We start from the raw sequence: 21,184 nt of genomic DNA on the forward strand, positions 1-21,184 counted from the left end.
GTCCTTGCTTCGTTCACCACGATCAAAACGCTTAATTATGTCTAGCTTTACGCGAAGTGTAACACCCTTACGAGTTTTTTTAGGTTTTTCCGATACCTTAGAGCTCATCTTGCAAATGGCTGCTCACAGGCATGTGTTTAAGCAATGCCGGCGAGAATGCTGTTCCAAATCTGGGGAGAGCAGCTGCTCCGGGCGCGTGCTGCCTTTTATCACGCGCTGATTTTTTCGTGCGCTTATTTTTTATCGCGCGCTGCTTTTTTTTCGTAACAGTGAAAACACCTTCTGAAAGCGAAAACAGGGTACTAATGTAGGTCTTTCGTAACAGTGAGGTTTCGTAAAGCGAACGTTCGAAAAGCGGGGGACACCTGTACATTCTTTGACAACAAACGTACTTCGAATCTTTGAACTGCTTCAGTGTTTGTAGCATATTTCTAAATGATTTGACACAATTTAAAAATGCCTTTCATTGAGATTTACATGTTTCCCTTAAAATGAAACAGAAAATTAATACTTTAACTCACTCAGAGCAATGCAGTTTATTAGATATAATATACATAGCAATCCAATGATTCTTTCACTACAGTCCAAATCCAGTTCACCAACTCGTTGCTACTCTTTGCTAGCCAGCTCGGCCAGTTTAATGGGTGTTCCAGGTGGTTTCATCCTTTCATTGTTCATCACAGCTTCTCTCCGTTTCAGGGACTTGCCATGGTTGGCTCTCAAAGAGCGGGCAGGCTGGAAAGGAGGCAGCAGCAGAGAATACAGCAATACAGCAGAATACTGCTTTTTTCAGAGGTGAGCTATTCTCCTTTTCAACTCTTAAGCAAACAATTACAGGAGAATTCACCTTTCCATGAGAATAACTCTACCATACTGCTGACAAAGCACTAATCTATTTTTATTTTGCCATATGCACACTAAGAACCTGCAATGTACTGAACTGCCATATAAAGGACAGTTAATACTGTAACAGTGCCAGTGACCCATGTTCAATTCCGCAACTGTCTGTAAGGAGTTTATACGTTCTCCCTGTCACTGAATAGGTTTTCTCTGGTTTCCCCTTACATTCTCAAGATGAATGGGTTCGTAGGTTAATTGGTCACATGCATATAATTAGATGGCATGGGCTCACTGGGCTGAAAGGGCCTGTTAATCGTGCTGTATTTCTAAATAAATAACTAAATGAATGAATGAATAAATAAACAAACAAATAAATAGATGAATGCATGAAACATCTCAGGCATAGGAGGGTTATGTGCTTGAGCCCCATTTTAGAGACTTAAATCTATACAGTAATTTACTCTACCTGCGGTATTGAAGGCTACCTGCACTATCCTGGATCCCCCTTTTTCCAATGGGAATTAAAACAGAGTCATAGAAAACTTCAGGGCAGAAACAGGCCCTTCAGCCAATCTAGTCCATGCTGAACTGCTCAAATTGTCTAGGCCCATCGACCTTTACCCAGATCATAGCCCTCCATACCCCTCCTATCCAGGAACCTATCCAAACTTTTGTTAAATGTTGAAAATGAAATCACATCCATCACTTGCACTGGCAGACATTCCACAGTCTCAACTTCCTCTGAGCGGAGAAGTTTCCCCTCATGTTCCTCTTAAACATTTCACCTTTCATCCTTAACTGATGACCTCTAGTTGTAGTCTCACTCGGTGGAAAACCTGCTTGAATTTACCCTGTCTATATTCCTCATAATTTTGTATACCTCTATCAAATCTCCCCTCAATCTTCTATGTTCTTGGGAATAAAGTTCTAACCTACTCAATCTTTCCCTATAACTCTGGTCCTCCAGTCTTGGCAACATCCTTGTAAACACTCTCTATAGTTTTTCAGTCTTACTTACATCTTTCCTGTAGGTAGGTGACCACAACTTCACACAATAATAGAACATAGAATAGTACAGCACAGTACAGGCCTTTTGGCCCACAGTGTTGTGCCGACCCTTAAACCCTGCCTCCCATATAACCCCCCACCTTAAATTCCTCCATATACCTGTCTTGCAGTCTCTTAAACTTCACTAGTGTATCTGCCTCCACACTGACTCAGGCAGTGCATTCCACGCATGATCCAAATTAGGCCTCACCAACGTCTTTCTTCTACAAGTTCAATATTACATCAAAACTCTTGTATTCAATACTTTGATCTATGAAGGTCAATGTGACAAAAGCTTTCTTTATGATCCTATCTACTTGTGACACCACATTCAATGAATTATGGACCTGTATTCCCAGATCCCTTTGTTCTACCACAGTCCTCAGTGCCCTACCACCCACTGTGTGACCTGCTCTGGTGGGTCCTCGCAAAGTGCAGCACCTCAAAGTTGTCTGTATTAAATCTCATCTGCCATTTTTCAGATCATTTGTCCAGCTGGTCCAGATCCTGCTGCAAGTTTTGATAGTCTTCCTCGCTGTCCACTATACTCTCAATCTTGGTGTCATCTGCAAATTTGCTGATCCAGTTAACTATATTATCACCCAGATCATTGATAAGGACAACAAACAACAATGGATTTAGCACTGATCCCTGCATTACTCCGCTGGTCACAGACCTCAAGTCAGAGAGTCACCATCTACTTCCACTCTCTGGCTTTTCCCATAAAGCCAATGTCCAATCCAATTTGCTACCTTATCTTGATTGCCAAGTGACTGAACATTCTTAACCAACCTTCCATGTGAGACCCAGTCAAATACCCTGCTGAATTCCATGTACATAACATCCATTGCCTTTCCTTCATCAACTTTTCTGGTAACATCCTTGAAAAATAACCTACCACACACAAAGCCATGCTGACTATCCCTTATCAATCCCTGTCTATCCAAATACTCTCTTGAAATTCTTTCCAATAACTTTCCCACTACTGATCTCAGGCTCACAGGCCTATAATTTCCTGGTTTATTGTTAGAGCCTTTCTTAAACAGCAGAACAACACCGGCTATCTTACGCTCCTCCGGTACCTCACCTGCCACCAAGGATGATTTAAATATCTGTTAGGGCCCCTGAAGTTTCTGCACTTGCCTCCCACAGGGTCTGAAGGAACACCTTGTCAGGACCTGGGGATTTATCCATCCTGATTTACCTCAAGACAGCAAACACCTTGTCCTCTGTCATCTGTATAGGGTCCATGACCTCATTGCTGCAGTGCCTCATTTCTATAGTCTCCCAATTAAACACAGATGCAAAAAAGTCTACTTAAGATCTCCCCCATTTCTTTTGGCTCCACACATAGATTACCATTCTGACCTTCCAGAGGACTAACTTTGTCCCTTGCTATTCTTTTGTTCTTAACATACCTGTAGAAACCCTTAGGATACTCCTTTACCTTGCCTGCCTTCTTTTAGCCCTCCTAATTACTTTCTTAAATGTTCTCTTGCATTTCTTATACTCAAGCACCTCATTTGTTCATATCTGCCTATAGCTTCCATGCATCTCCTATTGTTTTCTTAACCAGAGCCTCAATATCATACGAAAACAAAGGTTTCCTAAACCTGTTATCCTTGTCTTTTATTCTGAAAGGCACATTCCAGCTTTGTATTCTCAAAATTTCACTTTTGAAGGCCTCCCACTTACCAAGTACACCTTTGCCTGAAAAACAACCTGTCCCAGTCCACACTTGCCAGACCCTTTCTGATACAATCAAAATTGGCCTTTCTCCAATTTAGAATCTCAACCTGAGGACCAGACCTATCCTTTTCTATAATTACCTTGAAATTAATGGCATTATGATTACCAGATGCAAAGTGTTCCTATACACAAACTTCTGTCACCTGTCCTGTCTCATCCCTAATAGCCTATGTGGCTACATCAGCTTTCTCAGGCTGATATAGCTATAGGGACTCAAAAGACCCTTTGGCATTACTTTGAAGAACAGCGGGCAAGTTCTACCACTTTTCGATCATTAATTTTTTTTGGGTGTACATTCCCATATTGACACTGCCTCTGATTTCAACCCCTCAACCAGCATCATTAACAAAATATTTTCTAGTCATTTTCTTATTGTGCACATGCTTACTGTAATGCATATTCTAACTTTGTTACTTTACTTAATTGACTATAAAGTACTCAGCACACTTTAGAGCAGCAGACATACAAGATCTTTCTCTCTTATTGCTTAAAAAATTGCTTATAGATAACATTCTCAGTGCTGGCCAGACTGAACTAAAAATATGAATGAACAAATGATTGACATTGATACTCACAGGGGGAGCTCTTCTGGGTCCGCAAGGAAGCTTTCTGCCCCCTTTCAGTCATTACTGGGATTGCAGGTCGAACTGGTGCTGGTCGAATACCAGCATTCCACTCAGATCTTTGGGTTAATGATCGGACTTCTTCTTTGGAAACAAAACTTCCCATGGCATCACGACTTGCCCAGACTGGACGAAGTTGGCACTTTTGACTTAAGTTAAGGTCAAGAGACCGGCACATCTGAACACAAATCAGGCACAAGAAACAATCATAAGTAGTGCAAATGCAAAAAAATGAGTGTTAGGAGATGTAGAGGAGGCTTGAGTCAAAAGCAGAACAGCAGAGATGATTTAGCAGTAAATGATATTTTACTAATAAACTGTAAAATAACATGCTACAAGGGATCACAAAACAAGAGAAAGCAGTTCACAGTACATTTATTATCAAAGTATGTATATATTATACAACCTTGAGATTCAATTCCTTACAGGTAGCCAAAAAAAAAGAAACCCAAAAGAACCCATTAAAAAAAGTGTCAAACACCCAATGAGCTGAGAGAGAAAAAACTAATTGTGCAAACAATAAAATTAAGCAAATAGCATTAAGAACTGAAGTTTAAGAAAGAGAGTCTGATCACAAACATGAAGCCTCAGCCACGGTTCAGCACAGAGCCAAGTAAACATTGTGGAGCAGCAAGTTGAACCGGCCCATCCCTTTCCTCTGACCCGACACCTTGACCCTTTCAATTTGGCCTGGCACTAACTCATCCAAACACCAGGTCACTCCTCGTTCTCGGACCCAGACTCTGTCGTTTCGATACACTCTGGGGCCTGGACCCCACCACTTTGATTCGGCCTGGCGCTGAAATCGATCAAACCTCGGGTCATTCCTCACTCTCGGAGATGCACCTGCACTTCTCCTTGACTCTATTTCGTTTCAGTTCTGCCGTATCGAATTGCTTCCAAGTCCGCTCCAGCAATGGCCGTATGTTGGCTCACTCCTCGTTCCCTGGTCTGCCGTACCACAACCATACTGTACTTTCAAGACTTTAGTTCATACCGCAAAGATGCCAGGTCATACAGATGGTTCAGAAGCTCAACTCAGAAAGTGAAGTTATAGGCTAGTGTTTGCAGTGATTGATTACCAGAAAAGTGTTATTAATAAAGTATTTAGTTGTTTCCTTTGATTTGTTTGTCACCAATAAGTAGTCGCTGAGCTTCACCAGTGCCTTCTTTAACTGACAAGGCAACAAGGACCCTCCTTACTACGGGCAGCACCCGATGGCGCAAGATGATCTGGATGTGTCCAGCAGAACTCCTCAGTGAGTGATGAATCCAAGATGAAACTGCACAGCACCCAAGACCTCTCCTCTGGGCCATACCTTTCCCAGTCAACCAGGTACGGCACACCTCGTCCACAATGAAGTCAATCCATCAACCGACCAAATGTATACACTGGATCACCTTCCACCATCCTTGATTCTGGAGGTGGATTGAGTGATCCATGGACAATGGGCTTGAGGCAGGACATGTGGAAGGTTACTGTGACCCTGAGGCATAGTGGCAGCTGGAGACGATAAGTGAGTGGGTTGATACAATGGGTAATCTTAAGGGACGAATGAACCAGGGTGAGAGCTTGCAGGAGTCAGCACGCAGGTGCAGATCTCAGGTGGGCAGTCAGACATGGTCCCCAGGCCATAACAGTTTACCTCAGCGCCAATAGTGGCTAACTGCCTGGCAGCTGTAGGCACAGTTAGTGGCTAGAGTGGCCTCTGTGCCCTCATTCCAGCATTCCGACATCAGCGAACCAGGGCCCTGGTGAACAGGACCTCTACCATTAGCTCCTCTGCGCGTAATAATGGTGGCTGGTAGTCATGAAGCACTTCAAAGGGTGACATACCCGTGGCAGAGGAGATACATAGATTGCAGAACAGTTTGGCCCAGAGTAGATACATCTTCTATGTGGAAGGGTTAGGGGCAGTGAAACATCACAGAAACGTCTCCACTTGCTGATTATCTCTTCTGATTGGTTGTTGGTCTACAGATGATAGCCAGAGGACAAACTCACAGAGGGAGCAGAAGGCTTGCCAGAAGCGGGAGACGAATCGTGGGCCCCCATCTTACACTATGTTCTGAGGGAAACTGTAGAGGCGAACTACATGTTAGAGAACTAGGTCCACCAAGTCAGCGGCAGACAGAAGTTTGAGGAGAGCAAGGAAAGGGCGGCATTGTGGAACCAGTCCACCACTGTCATGATCACCATGGCCCCATGGGAAGGTGGTGAACCTGTGATGAAATCCATGGTGATGAGGAACCACAGGTGTCAATGGACCAGCAGGAGCTGCAGGAGACCAGAGGGCTGCTGGTTGGAGGAATTCGACTGGGCACACTGAACGCCGTCATTCACTCATCTCCTTAGTGGATGTGGATCAGGTTGTATGTACTCTGTAGATCCAGTTTGGTGAAGATCTGAGCCTACAGAGTGTTTCAAATGTGCTATCCATCAAGGGAAGAGGGTAGCGGTTCTTAATGGTGATTTTGTTGAGTTCACAATAGTTGATGCAGGGACGAAAAGCCCCATATTTCTTTTTGAAAAAGAAGAATCTTGCACCAGCTAGGGACTAGGAAGGAAGGTCGAATGAAGCTATGCTGTAGTGCTCCAGTGATGTAGTCATTCATGGCTTGGGTCTCAGTAGTGGAGATAGAGAAACGACGACCTCAGGGAGGGGTACTGACCGTGGGGAAGTCAATCGCACATTTGCGTGGTCTGTGAGGTGACAGGGTGGTGGTTTCCTTTTTACTGAAGGCGATGGCTAAGTCATGGATTTCCTGTGGGAGTTGGGGAGGTCGAGAGTTTCCTCTGTCTCCACAGATTTACAGAGTGAAATCAGCTGAAGTTGCAGGCAGGTGGCCTGGAAGGTGGGTCACCAACTCAGCAGTGAACCAGATGACCAAGCAAAGTGAGGGTCTTGAGTGGAAAGCCAGCAGTAAGAGGAGTGTTAGGCGAGTTGATACTGAAGAATTGGATGGACCCCCAGTGCTCTCTGATGCTCATGTGCACAGGCTTGGTGTGCACTCTGACCATCCCAGACCCCCAAGGTACGCCCATCAATGGCTATGGTACAGAAGGAGTGAGAGATAAGCTCCGCTGGGAGTCCAAGCTGCATTTACAGAATCCGATCCAAAAGGTTGCATGCTGCGCCGAAATCCACTAGACCCTCCTGTGAGTAGAGATGTCCGGGCGTGGAGCACAATGGAGAAAATGAGTCAGGCTATGGTGCTGGAACGAGAGGCTGGGGGAGCTTATTGGATAGAAGGCCTCTTGCCTTTACCTGGTGGTGTCATTTTCCTGGACACAGTGGGTACAGTATTTGTTACATGCAAGCGCACAAGTTGTTTCTCCAATGATGCTTAAGCTCTTGGGAGCTAAAGGGAGCTCTCCCTACCTGGAAGAGTTCTGCAGGCATTGATGATGAGAGTCCAGCAACCTGAAATGGTTCTAGGAACAGGACTGGGGTTCTGGCTGATGATCTGGAGGGTCGTTCCAAAAGATGCTTGTTAATTTGGAGGACCAGAGGTCAGTGGGCATCTCCCAGGTACACAGCTAGTCTTTCAAATACTCTGAGGCCGTGATAGTAATGTGCCAGCAGCACTTCCACATTCCAGCCACATTTCATCACAAGGGTCTTGAATTCCACTGTGTTGTCCAGCACCAAGTGTGACACCTGATGCGGGCAAAGTACCTGATCAGCCGTTCCCCCCCTCCTCCCACCATCCCACTTCAGAATGGTTGAAAACCCTGCACATCTCAGTGGTGAATTCCCCATATTTTATTGCAAATGGTAGTCTTATTGTCCCAGCTAGTAGTAACCCATGTCAGAATTCATCCAGTTAGGAGAGAGATCAAGGCAATTTTGGCTTAGTCCATAAATGGCTGGAGCTCGAACTATGAGATACACTGGGACAAGAAGTTGTGGTGTCGGGTTGGAGATCCGCCAAAGCATTTGGACACTGCAATCCAGGGATCAAAGAGAGGAAATTGACTTTCACAGGGTTGCTGGATTGAGACGGAGAATTGGTTGTGAGTGGTGAGTAGATGGTCAATGGTTTCCTGCTGCTTCAGGACCATGTGCTCCTGTTGAAGAGTGACTTCTTTTAGGTGAGCACACTCTGCTGGGTCACTCATCTTGTCAGGAGATGTAGAGGAGGCTTGACCCAGAGCAGGGGAGACGAGATAGCAATATATGATATTTTACTAATAAACTTCAAAATAACAAGCCACGAGGTGGCACAAAAACAAGAGAGAACAGATACTTAATATAACAATATAACAAGTTGCTATGAGCAACTGGTTGAGGCTGGCTGGTTCTATGGGTGAACAATGGACTGTGAATGAGAGATGGGTTTAAATAGACTACAGGTGATGAGTTGGAAACAAGTGGCAGGTGACTTCTGTAGCTGGGAGGTTCAGTCTGTGCAGGCCTGACAATGAGACTGCCATTAGGCAAGGTCCACGGAGATAATGCAGCTCCAGAGAGCAGATTCACTAGGCACATGATGTGGCTACGAGAAGGGAGATACAGGTATTCTGTGTTGGCGATGAAACAATAGAGTTGGAATATTTATGCACAGTTAAACATACTGTAAATGTTCCCATGGTAATTTTTTTTAATATTTTGAAGGGGGAGAGGATGAGTTTTCCCAGTAAATCCACTAATCAATTATTAATCAACATCATTAAAACAGTCTCTGTGGTCATTGGTCCACTGCCGTGAGATCTTGTTGTTCAGGTACTAACTCACACTTCTTAACAGTACAATTGCAATTATACTTCAAGGCTTACAAAAGGATTTGGTATGTTCATGATTATTAAAGGTAATACAGAAATCCATTGCCTGGATTGGGGAGCATGCCTTATGAGAATAAGTTGAATGAACTCGGCCTTATCTACTTGGAGAGATGGAGGATAAGAGGTGACCTGATAGAGGTGTATAAGATGATGAGAGGCATTGATCGTGTAGATAATCAGAGGCTTTTTCCCAGAGCTGAAATGGCTAGCACGAGAGGGCACAGTTTTAAGGTGCTTGGAAGCAGGTACAGAGGAGATGTCAGGGGTAAGTTTTTTTTTTACGCAGAGAGTGGTGAGTGCGTGGATTGGGCTGCCGGTGATGGCAGGGCCAAATTAACCTAAGAGCAAAAGTAGCATATGCTACGGGCCCTGGATTTTCGAGGGTCCTGCCCACACTAAATGCTTGCAAGCTGCAGTCTGGTTCAGCATCTCACCATATTCTCATGACTGTTAGAATGAGTTTTGGGTAGACGATTCATTTAAACTTAAATAAATGACTTCAGCCATCAGTCTTCTGTTCTTTGACAAAGTACTGTGAATTGAGTTCATAACAATGCATTTCCTAAAATCTGTGAACCCAGTTTCATTTGTAACAATGCATCTCTGGCGCCTCTGAGACAAGAATGCTAAGTTTACAGATAGTTGCGAAGACACCATATCTATGCTTTTTGAATATGAATTGTCCTCTATGTTAGCACGTAACATACCAAATAATGTATTATGGATTTTAACTTGCATTCCTGAAGGCCATGAACGCCAGCTTAGGCATACTGGCGCCAGTAGATTGAATTTAATCAAAAGATGTGAAAGCTTCAAAGAATTGTCTATATTTGTAACTATGAACTGTCCTTTGTGTTTAGCAAATAAATATCGAGTCTCAATCACAAGGCAGTTAGACCTGTTCTGCCAGGGATCTCTGCCTGTTGTAATCTTATTTTGTCAAATAAAGAAGCTGCCTTGTGCCTACTGGTAACGCAACTCTCTGTGATTTCATCCACACCACAACAACGATGATCTGGCAACGCTGTTGTTTTCAAGTCGGGGGAGCTGCATGCTGCATGGTACAGTATGTGTGTGCAGGCGTCTGTTGCTTCCTTGCTGTGTCGTGGTATAAATGCTCATGCAAACCAAGGAAGGGGACATAAATCATACCTATCTAAAAGAAAATGTGAGGAATTCATCAATCTGATTGGATCCAGCATACTGGATCACATTATCAGTGAAGTGAAGAAATACAAGTATTACTCTGTTTCATTGGATTTATCTAATGTGGACCAGCTGACTTTGACTGTGCACTACATTTTGCTGTCTGGACCAGTTGAAAGATTTGTTAAGTTTTTGGATATGGAAGGTCATAGTGCTGAACAGCTTGCTCAAAGTTTACTTGACTTTTTAAAGGAAAATGACATTGCTATAAAAGACTGCTGTGGTCAAAGTTATGACAATGCCAGCAACATGAGTGGCAAGTATAGTGGCTTACAAGCACGAATTAAAGAGCTGAATGACTTTGTGGATTACATTCCATGCTTTGCACATTCACTAAATTTGGTTGGAAAATGTGCTGTTGAATGTTGTCAAGAAGCATTAATTTGCTTTCAATTTGTAGAAAGCCTATACACATTATTCTCTGCTTCTACGTATCGGTGGGATCTCCTTTCTGCTGCATTATCTGATGGTGGTGCTCATTTGTCCATTGTGAAAAGAATGTCAGATACCAGGTGGTCAGCTCATGCAGATGCAACAAAAGCACTTTTACACAGCTTTTCTGCAATAAAACAAGTCTTGGATGATATTTCAAATAACAATGATCAGAAGGCAGACTGTCGACAACAGGCTCGTGGACTACTTTCAACTATGATGAAGTTGGAAACAGGAATAATGGTCATATTGTGGGATCAAGCATTACAGCGTTTTCAAATGACCAGTGCTTCTTTGCAATCTTCTGGCCAAGACTTGAACACAGCTTGTGCACTCTATGAATCCTTGCATGGATGTATTCAAGCTATGCAGTCTACTTTTTCAGACATTGAGCAAAAAGCCAAGGATCTGACTAAGTGCGAAGATTATCAACAGCAAACTCGAAGAAAACACAAGCAAAATCACACGTATGATGATTTCAGTGCTTCCAGCACTCTTGATCCACTTGTTGAATCTCAAATGCCTTCTCAGAAGTTTAAAAGCCGAACATTTCTTGCCATTATTGACAGCTTGCTTTCTGCCCTGTCAAAAAGGCAGAAAGCTTATCTAAAGGTGAATGGTGTTTTTGGATTCCTTCCTCAGTTACAGTTGTTTACACCTGAAGAGATCGTAAAGAGGTCATCAAATCTTATTTCTGTAAATCATATCCAGAAGATCTGGAAGAAAGTCTTAATGAAGTATTTGTGCGTTTACTGAATTGTTGAAAACTGATCTTGCTTCTCATATTCTCGTAAATAAGACCTTGTAGAGTTACAGTTGTACAATTTGATAGCTGACAATTCTTTGGAGTCATGTTTTCCAAATGTAGAAAATGCCTTGCACATCTATTTGTCACTCATGATTACCAACTGCAGTGGAGAATGCTCATTTTCAAAACTGAAAAGGATTAAAAATTAACTAAGGAGTACCATGGGTCAAAACGGATTGAACAATCTCATTCTAATGAGCATTGAACATGAACTTCTGTGTGAAATAGACATTTCCAGTATCATCACCAAATTTTCTCATGCTAAATCTAGAAAACATAACTTTTAAATTGCAGTTTTGTTACTTTTGACATTTGAAATTGATACCTACATGTAAGTAATACTATTACTGAAGTGTCAGACATTTGTCATATTATCTGGCTGTACAGCGATGGAGTGGAGGTAGACAGAGTAGGAGGGCTTTGGCTCAATAGGGTTTGGCGATAAAGGGTCGAGGCAATGTACATTACTTGTGTAGAATAGAAACAGGAAGTATGTCTGTGAGGCCGGTGTTCTGTACTGGGTGTCAGATGTGGGATGTCCGGGAGACTCCCAGCCTCCCGGATGGCCACATCTGTGGCAGGTGCATCAAGCTGCAGCTCCTTAGGGACTGAGTTAGGGAACTGGAGATGCAGCTCGATGACCTTCATCTGGTCAGGGAAAGTGAGGAGGTGATAAATAGGAGCTATAGGCAAGTAGTCACACCAGGGCCTTGGGAGACAGATAAGTGGGTAACAGTCAGGTGAGGGAAGGGCAAGAGTCAGATACTTGAGAGTACCCAGTGGCTGTCCCCCTTAACAATAAGTACTCCTGTTTGAGTACCATTGGGGTGGATGGCCTCCCTGGGGGAAGTAACAGTGGCTGCATCTCTGGCACAGAGTTTGGCCTTGTCTCTCAGAAGGGTAGGGAAAGGAAGAAGGCAGCAGTAATAGGGGACTCTATAGTTAGGGTGTCAGACAGGCGATTCTGTGGACGCAGGAAAGAAACACGGATAGTAGTTTACCTCCCAGGTGCGAGGGTCCAGGATGTTTCTGATCACATCCATGATATTCTGAAGTGGGAAGGTGAACAGCCAGAGGTCGTGGTATATATTAGTACCAATGACATAGGTAGGAAAAGGGAGGAGGTCCTGAAAACAGACTAAAGGAGTTAGGAAGGAAGTTGAGAAGCAGGACCTCAAAGGTAGTAATCTTGGGATAACTGCCTGTGCGATGCGACAGTGCATATAGGAATAGAGTGAGGTGGAGGATAAATGTGAGGCTGAGGGATTGGAGCAGAGGGCAGGGATTCAGATTTCTGGATCATTGGGGCAGGCGTGACCTGTACAAAAAGGACGGATTGCACTTGAATCCGAGGGGGACCAATATCCTGGCAGGGAGGTTTACTAAGGCTATTGATCATAAGATATAGGAGCAGAAGTAGGCCATTTGGCCCATCAAGTCTGTTCTGCCATTCAATCATGGGCTGATCCAATTCTTCCAGTCATCCCCACTCTCCTGCTTTCACCGCATACCCTTTGATGCCCTGGCTAATCAAGAACCGATCTATCTCTGCCTTAAATACACCCAATGGCCTGGCCTCCACAGCCGCTCATGGCAACAAATTCCACAGATTTGCCACCCTCTAACTAAAGTAATTTCTCCGCATCTCAGTTCTTAAAAGGATGCCCTTCAATCCTGAAGTCATACTCTCTTGTCCGAGAATCCCCTACCATGGGAAATAACTTTGCCATATCTAATCTGTTTAGGCCCTTTAACATACTGAATGTTTCTATGAGATCCCCCCTCAATCTCCTGAACTCCAGGGAATACAGCCCAAGAGCTGCCAGATGTTCCTCATACGGTAACCCTTTCATTTCTGAATCATTCTCATGAATCTTCTCCGAACCCTCTCGAATGTCAGTATATCCTATCTAAAATAAGGAGCCCAAACCTGCACACAATACTCCAAATGTGGTCTCACGAGTGCCTTATAGAGCCTCAACATCACGTCCCTTGGGAGAGTTTAAACTAGAATTGCTGGGGGGTGGGAACTGAACTGAAGAGACGGAGGAAGGGGAGGTTTGCTCACAAATAGAGAAAGCTTGGAGACAGTGCGAGAGGGATGATAGGCAGGTGATAGAGAAGGGATGTGCTCAGAACAATGGTTTGAGGTGTCTATTTTAATGCAAGAGCATCATGAACAAAGCGGATGAGCTTAGAGTGTGGGTCAGTACTTGGAGCTATGATGTTGTGGCCATTACAGAGACTTGGATGGCTCAGGGGCAGGAATGGTTACTTAGAGTGCCAGGCTTTAGATGTTTCATAAAGGACAGGGGGAGTCAAAAGAGGTGGGGGCATGGCACTGCTGATCAGAGATAGTGTCACAGTTGCAGAAAGGGGGGAAGTCATGGATGGATTGTCTACTGAGTCTCTGTGGGTGGAAGTTAGAAACAGGAGGGGGTCAATAACTCTACTGGGTGTTTTTTATAGACCGCTCAATAGTAACAGGGATATCGGGGAGTAGATAGGGAGACAGATACTGGAAAGGTGTAATAATAACAGGGTTGTTGTGGTGGGAGATATTAATTTCCCAAATATTGATTGGCATCTCCATAGAGCAAGGAGTTTAGATGGGGTGGAGTTTGTTAGGTGTGTTGAGGAAGGTTTCCTGACACAATATGTAGACAAGCCAACAAGAGAAGAGGCTATACTTGATCTGGTATTGGGAAATGAACCTGGTCAGGAGTCAGATCTCTCAGCGGGAGAGCATTTTGGAGATAGTAATCACAATTCTATCTCCTTTACCATAGCATTGGAGAGGGATAGGAACAGACATGTTAAGAAAACGTTTAATTGGAGTAAGGGGAAATATGAAGCTATCAGGTAGGAACTTGGAAGCATAAATTGGGAACACACATTCTCAAGGAAATATATGGAAGAAATGTGGCAAATGTTCAGGGGATATTTGCATGGGGTTCTGGGTAGTTACGTTCCAATGAGACAGGGAAAGGATGGTAGGGTACAGGAACCGTGGTGTACAAAGGCTGTTGAAAATCTAGTCAAGAAGAAACGAAAAACTTACGAAAGATTCAAAAAACTAGATAAAGACAGAGATCTAGAAGATTATAAGGCTAGCAGGAAGGAGCTTAAGAATGAAATTAGGAGAGCCAGAAGGGGCCATGAGAAGGCCTTGGCAAGCACGACCCTATGAGTGAAGAAGTTTCCCCTCATGTTCCCCTTGAACGTTTCACCTTTCACCCTTAACCTATGACCTTTGTGTGTGGTCCCAATCCCAGTGGAAAAAGCTTGCTTGCATTTACCATATCTATATCCCTCATAATTTTGTGTACCTTAATCAAATCTCCTCTCAATCTTCCATATTCTAAGGGATACAGTATTAAACTACTCAATCTTTCCTTATAATGCAGGTCCTTCAGACCCGACAACATCCTTGTAAATTTTCTCTGTGCTCTTTCAACTTTGTTTACATCTTTCCTGTAGGAGTTGACCAAAACTGCACACAATGCTCCAAATTAGGCCTCACCAATGTCTTCATACAACTTCAACATAACATCTCATCTCTTGTACTCAATGCATTGATTTATGAAGGCCAATGTGCCGATAGCTTTCTTTACGACCCTATCTGCATCTGATGTCACTTTCAATGAATTATGAACCTATATTGCCAGATCTCTTTGTCCTACCACACTCCTTAGTGTCCTACCGTTCATTTTGTAAGACCTACCCTGGTTGATCCTACCAAAGTGCAAAACCTCGCACTTGTCTGCATTAAATTCCTTGTGCCATTTTTCAGCCCATTTTTCAAACTGATGCAGATCCGTCTGCAAGCCCTAATAGCCTTCCTTGCTGTCTACTACACCCCCAATCTTGGCTTCATTCACACATTTGCTGATCCAGACACATTCAAGCTTTGTACTCTTAAAATTTCACTTTTGAAGGCCTCCTACTTATGAAGTGCATCTTGCCAGAAAACAGCCTGTCCCAATCCATACTTGCCAGATCATTTCTAAATTAGCTTTCTCCAATTTAGAATCTCAACCAGTGGACCAGACCTATCCTTTTACATATATACTTTGAAACTAATGGCATTGAAGTCATTAGATGCAAAGTGTTCCTATACACAAACTTTTGTCACCCGCCCTGTCTCATTCTCTAATAGCAGATCCAGTATCACATGCTCTCCAGCTGGGACTTCTACATACTGATGAAGGAAATTTCCCTGAACAGGTTTGACAAACTCTATCCCATCTAGTCCTTTTACAGTACGGGATTCCCAGTCAATATGTGGAAAGTTTAAATCACCTACTAAAACAACCTTATATTTCTTGCAACAGTCTGCAATCTCTTTACAGATTTGTTCCTCTAAATTCCTAGGACTATAATGTAGCCCCATTAATGTGGTCATACCTTTTTTATTTCTCAGTTCCACCCATAATGCCTCAGTAGATGAGTTGTCCAGTCTGTCCTGATGGAGCACTGCCGTGATATTTCCCCTGACAAGCAACACCACCCCTCCTCCTTTAATCTATCCCGCTCTGTCACGTCTAAAACAATAGAACCCCGGAATATTGAGCTGCCAGTCCTTCCCGTCCTGCATTCAAGTCTCAGTAATAGCTATGATATCATAATTCCAGGTGTTGATCCATGTCCTGAGCTCATCTGCCTTTCCTATGGCAGGGCTCTGTCAGGACAGATTGGAGAAGCCAGGTGAGTGGGAAAGGTTAAAGTGCTAAAGAGGAAAGAATCTGATAGGAGAGGAAAGTGACCATAGGAGAAAGGGAAAGAGTAGGGGACCCAGGGGAGGTGATAGGCAGTGAGAAGAAGTAAGTGGTGGGTTTGACGGGAATGTTAAAGTCTGGAGGGGAGGGGAGAGGGAAAAGAGGGTGAGGTAGTGAATAAAGGGGATGGAAGGAAGCAGAAATCAAGATTTTAAATGAAGAGAAGGTGAGGGAGGAATGAGAAAATGAAAGAACAAATATCAGAATCAGAATTAGGTTTACTATTGCTGACATTAATCATGAAATTGTTTGTGGCAGCAGTACAGTGCAGGCATAACAAATTACCACAAGCTACAACCAAAAAAAAAGTGCAGAAGAGGAATACTGAGGTAGTGTTCCTGGGTTAATGGATCAATCAGAAATCTGATGGTAGAGAGGAAGAAGCTGTTCCTAAAACATTGAGCGTGGTTCTTCAGGATCATATACCTCCTTCCTGATGGTGGTTCTTAAAATTATCCTCCTGATACCTCATGGTGGCTTGTGCTCATGATGAAGCTGGCTAAGACTACAACCTTCTGTGTATTGGTGCCTACATACCAGATGGTGATGCAACCAGTCAGACTGTTGTCCACAGTACATTTGGAAATTTGCTTGAGTCTTTGGTGACATACCAAATCTCAAAAACTCTTAATGAAGTATAGCCATCGGCATTCCCTCATCATGATTGCATCAAAATGATGGGTCCAGATTAGATCCTCTGAGATATTGATATACAGGAAAGAGAGAGGTTTAAAATAAAAAAAGGAAGAGAAGTAACAAAAATGGAGGTGAAAAGTGACAGCTTGTTGGTTTAATCCTAGCCTTAATGAAAGGTCTCAGCCCAAAATATCAAGTGTTTATTCCCCTCCATAGATGCTGCCTGACTTGCTAAGTCACTCAAGCATTTTGTGTGTAACTTATTGGTTTTATTGTATCATCAATCACAACAGTTTGTACGCCATCTAATATTACTATTTGATGTTGAGTTTTTTTTTATATTCCCTCACATCTTCATTCAGTTTGATAAGTGGACCAACACACAGCGTCGCAAGGTTCTTCTTGACCTGTTTGAAAGATGCTCTGTCTCTCAGTTGAAGTTTTGTGAACAATATTTGCGCAGTAGAGTTCCAATGGAAGCATTGGACTTCACCTGTTTCCTTCCCAGAGTGCTGTCTTTGTACATCTTCTCCTTCTTGGATCCAAGGAGCCTTTGCCGGTGTGCACAGGTAACACTTATGCAGAATTCATTTTTCATTTTCAAGATTTGGATGTTGCTGCCAAGGCCAGTATTTATTGCACATCTCTAATTATCCTTCAGAATGTATAGTATATAGTATAGTATAGTATATATGTATAGTATATAGTATCAGTCATCCTAACACTGAACCGTTCTCACAACCTGTGGACTCATTTTCAAGGACTCTTTTTCTCATTTTCTCTATATTTTATTGCTTATTTGTTCATTTTTCTTTTGTATTTGCAGTTTGTTAATTTTTGCACATTTGTCGTTTGTCTTTTGTATGGTCTTTCACTGATGCTAATATGATTCTTTGTATTTACTGTAAATTCCTGCAAGAAAATGAATCTCAGGATTGTATATGATGACATATACGTACTTTGATAATAAACTTACTTTACTTTGGTCTTTTTGAAGTAGTACTGGAACAAACAAATCTATGGTTTTCTAGATGAGAGTTGATCCTGTCTCTAGAATCTTCTCCAATAATTTCCCTACCACTGATGTAAAGCTCACTGGCTATTACTCTCTGGTTTGTCACTGTTGGCTTTCTTAAACAGAGGAACAATATTGTCTATTCTCCTCTTCATCTGTGTTTAACAAGGATGCAAAGATCTCTATCAAGGCTCCAGCATTCTCCTGTCTTCCTTCTCTTACTGTCCTGGGATAGATCCCATCAGGCCCCAGGAACTTATCCACATACATGTTCTTTGAGTCCCAACTCCCCCTCCTTCATATCAACATGCCCTAAAATAATAGCATATGCAAGTAACTTCCAAGTCCTTCTCCTTGGTAAATACCAATCCAAAATACTTATTTAGTACATCACACACTTTTATTAGTTATATAGTTCCAGTGATCTCACTGAGCATATTATGATCACATTGATCATATAAAGCATGCTACGTTGCCATCAGAAGCATGGCATCACTTGTGGGCTTCCCCCAGCACATATAAACTAGAAAACCTACAGCACAATACGGGCCCTTCGGCCCACAATGCTGTGCCGAACATGTACTGACATCCTTGGACTTTTGTTGGTTGTTGATGCAAATGACGCATTTTACTGTATGTTTTGGCGGTTTGATGTACATTGACAAATAAAGCAAATCTTTATGTCTTTGATTGTAGCTATGCCCTTTCTGCTATCTCATAGGTGAACTGGCATTGGAAAAATCTTGCTGAGTTGGATCAACTCTGGATGCCCAAATGCCTGAGACTAGGTTGGTACATCAGCTTCTCACCTACTCCCTATGAACAAAGAATCTGGAAAAGACATTACATTGAGATGGTGAAGGAGCTGAATGTTACCAAGCCAAAGGTTAGTGACATATCCCAATGTACTTCAGTGATTTGCCGCGTTCATTAATTTGTTACCTGTAAATATTCTTAGGTTATTTGAATATTGATTGACATCTCCCTTTAGCAAGGGGTTTAGATGGGGTGGAGTTTGTTAGGTGTGTTCAGGAAGGTTTCCTGACACAATATGTCGATAAGCTTACAAGAGGAGAGGCTGTACTTGATCTGGTATTGGGAAATGAACCTGGTCAGGTATCAGGTCTCTCAGTGGGAGAGCATTCTGGAGATAGTGATCACAATTCTATCTCCTTTACCATAGCATTGGAGAGGGATTGGAACAGACATGTTAGGAAAATGTTTAATTGGAGTAAGGGGAAATATGAAGCTATCAGGCAGGAACTTGGAAGCATAAATTGGGAACACGTTCTCAGGGAAATGTACGGCAGAAATGTGGCAAATGTTCAGGGGATATTTGTACCATGCAAATATAGGTACATTCCAATGAACAAGGAAAGGATGGTAGGGTACAGAAACCATGGTGTACAAAGGCTGTTGAAAATCTAGTCAAGAAGAAAAGAAAAGCTTACGAAAGGTTCGAAAAAACTAAGTAATGATAGAGATCTAGAAGATTATAAGGCTAGCAGGAAGGAGTTTAAGAATGAAATTGTGAGAGCCCGAACTGGCCATGAGAAGGCCTTGGTGAGCAGGATTAAAGAAAACCCCAAGGCATTTTACAAGTATGTGAAGACCAAGAGGATAAGACATGAGAGAATAGGACCAATCAAGTGTGACAGTGGAAAAGTGTGTAAGGAACTGGAGGAGATAGCAGAAGTACTTAATGAATACTTTGATTCAGTATCCACTATGGAAAAGGACCTTGGCAATTGTAGGGATGACTTACAGTGGATTGAAAAGCTTGAGCATATAGAAATTACGAAAGATGTGTTGGAGCTTTTGGAAAGCATCAAGTTGGATAAGTCTCCGGGACCAGACGAGATGTACCCCAGGCTACTGTAGGATGTGAGGGAGGAGATTGCTGACCTCTAGCGATGATCTTTGCATCATCAATGGGGACAGGATAGCTTCTGGAGGATTGCAGGGTTGCAGATGCTGTTCCCTTATTCAAGAAAGGGAGTAGAGGTAGCCCAGGAAATTTTAGATCAGTGAGTCTTACTTCAGTGGTTGGTAAGTTGATGGAGAAGATCCTGAGAGGCAATATTTATGAACGTTTGGAGAGGCTTAATATGATTAGGAACAGTCAGCATGGTTTTATCAAAGGTAGGTCATGCCTTACGAGACTGAATGAATTTTCTGTGGATGTGACTAAACATGTCGATGAAGGTAGAACAGTAGGTGTAGTGTGTATGGATTTCAGCAAGGCATTTGGTAAGGTATCCCATGCAAGGCTTATTGAGAAAGTAAGGAGGCATGGGATCCAAGGGGACCTTGCTTTGTGGATCCAGAATTGGCTTGCCCATTGTGGTAGAAATGGTTAAAACTACTGTTTGATGGGACACCTGACCATTCTGGAACAGCTGGGCATAAGACTGCTGATGTGTGTCGAGAATAACTTTGGATGATAAGCACAGTACCAGGAACTCCAATTAGTAAGATACTGGGCACCTGGAACCAGGAGGGAGGATATGTCCGGGGGTAAATTATGAGCCCAGATAACAGGGAATGAAGAGGACTGTTAGACTTCCACTGAGAGAATAATTGACATGTCTTTTAAGTGATTGATCATGTACTGATGTCAAACTAAGTGAAGTTGTTTGTCTTGCTGTATAAATATGAGCTCAGTATAACCTAGAATTCAGAGTTCTGGTGACGGTGCAGACTGCTGCAGACTCTCCATGATATCATGTTAATAAACTCTTAAAACGAAACTCAAAGGTACGCTGGGTGTTCTTAGTTAGTGTTTCCATGACAGAATCTGGCAACAAGGGTGGGATCTCAATCGCCTTACTTTAGGAAGGATGTGGAAACCATAGAAAGGGTGCAGAGGAGATTTACAAGGATGTTGCCTGGATTGGGGAGCATGCCTTATAAGAATAGGTTGAGTTAATTCGGCCTTTTCCCCTTGGAGCGACAGAGGATGAGAGGTGACCTCATAGAGGTGTATAAGATTATGAGAGGCATTGATCGTGTGGATAGTCAGAGGCTTTTTCCCAGGGCTGAAGTGGCTAGCATGAGAGGGCATAGTTTTAAGGTGCTTGGAAGCAGGTACAGATGAGATGTCAGGGGTCAGTTTTTTTACTCAGAGAGTGGTGAGTGCATGGAATAGGCTGTCGGCAGCAGTGGTGGTGGAGGTGGAAACGATAGGGTCTTTTAAGAGACTCCTGGATGGCTACATGGAGCTTAGAAAAATAGAGGACTATGGGTAAAGCCTAGGTAGTTCTA

At 42.9% G+C, this 21,184-nt stretch overlaps 1 protein-coding gene across 3 annotated transcripts in view; it reads right to left on the reverse strand.

Annotated features, from left to right (window-relative positions):
- Positions 1–530: 530 nt before the first annotated feature.
- The window catches only part of fbxo16 (F-box protein 16), a 62,123-nt gene continuing 41,469 nt past the window's right edge, over positions 531–21,184 (reverse strand). For all 3 annotated transcript variants that reach the window (XM_063071597.1, XM_063071589.1, XM_063071579.1), the window contains 2 exons: positions 4,212–4,437; positions 531–735 (listed from right to left, as the gene is read on the reverse strand). In XM_063071597.1, coding sequence (XP_062927667.1) covers positions 668–735; positions 4,212–4,437 — 294 coding nt within the window. In that variant the 3' untranslated portion in view covers positions 531–667. The remainder of the gene's footprint in view (positions 736–4,211; positions 4,438–21,184) is intronic.

The sequence above is a fragment of the Mobula hypostoma genome, chromosome 2 (genome assembly GCF_963921235.1).
Source record: "Mobula hypostoma chromosome 2, sMobHyp1.1, whole genome shotgun sequence".
Classification (NCBI taxonomy): Eukaryota; Metazoa; Chordata; class Chondrichthyes; order Myliobatiformes; family Myliobatidae; genus Mobula; species Mobula hypostoma.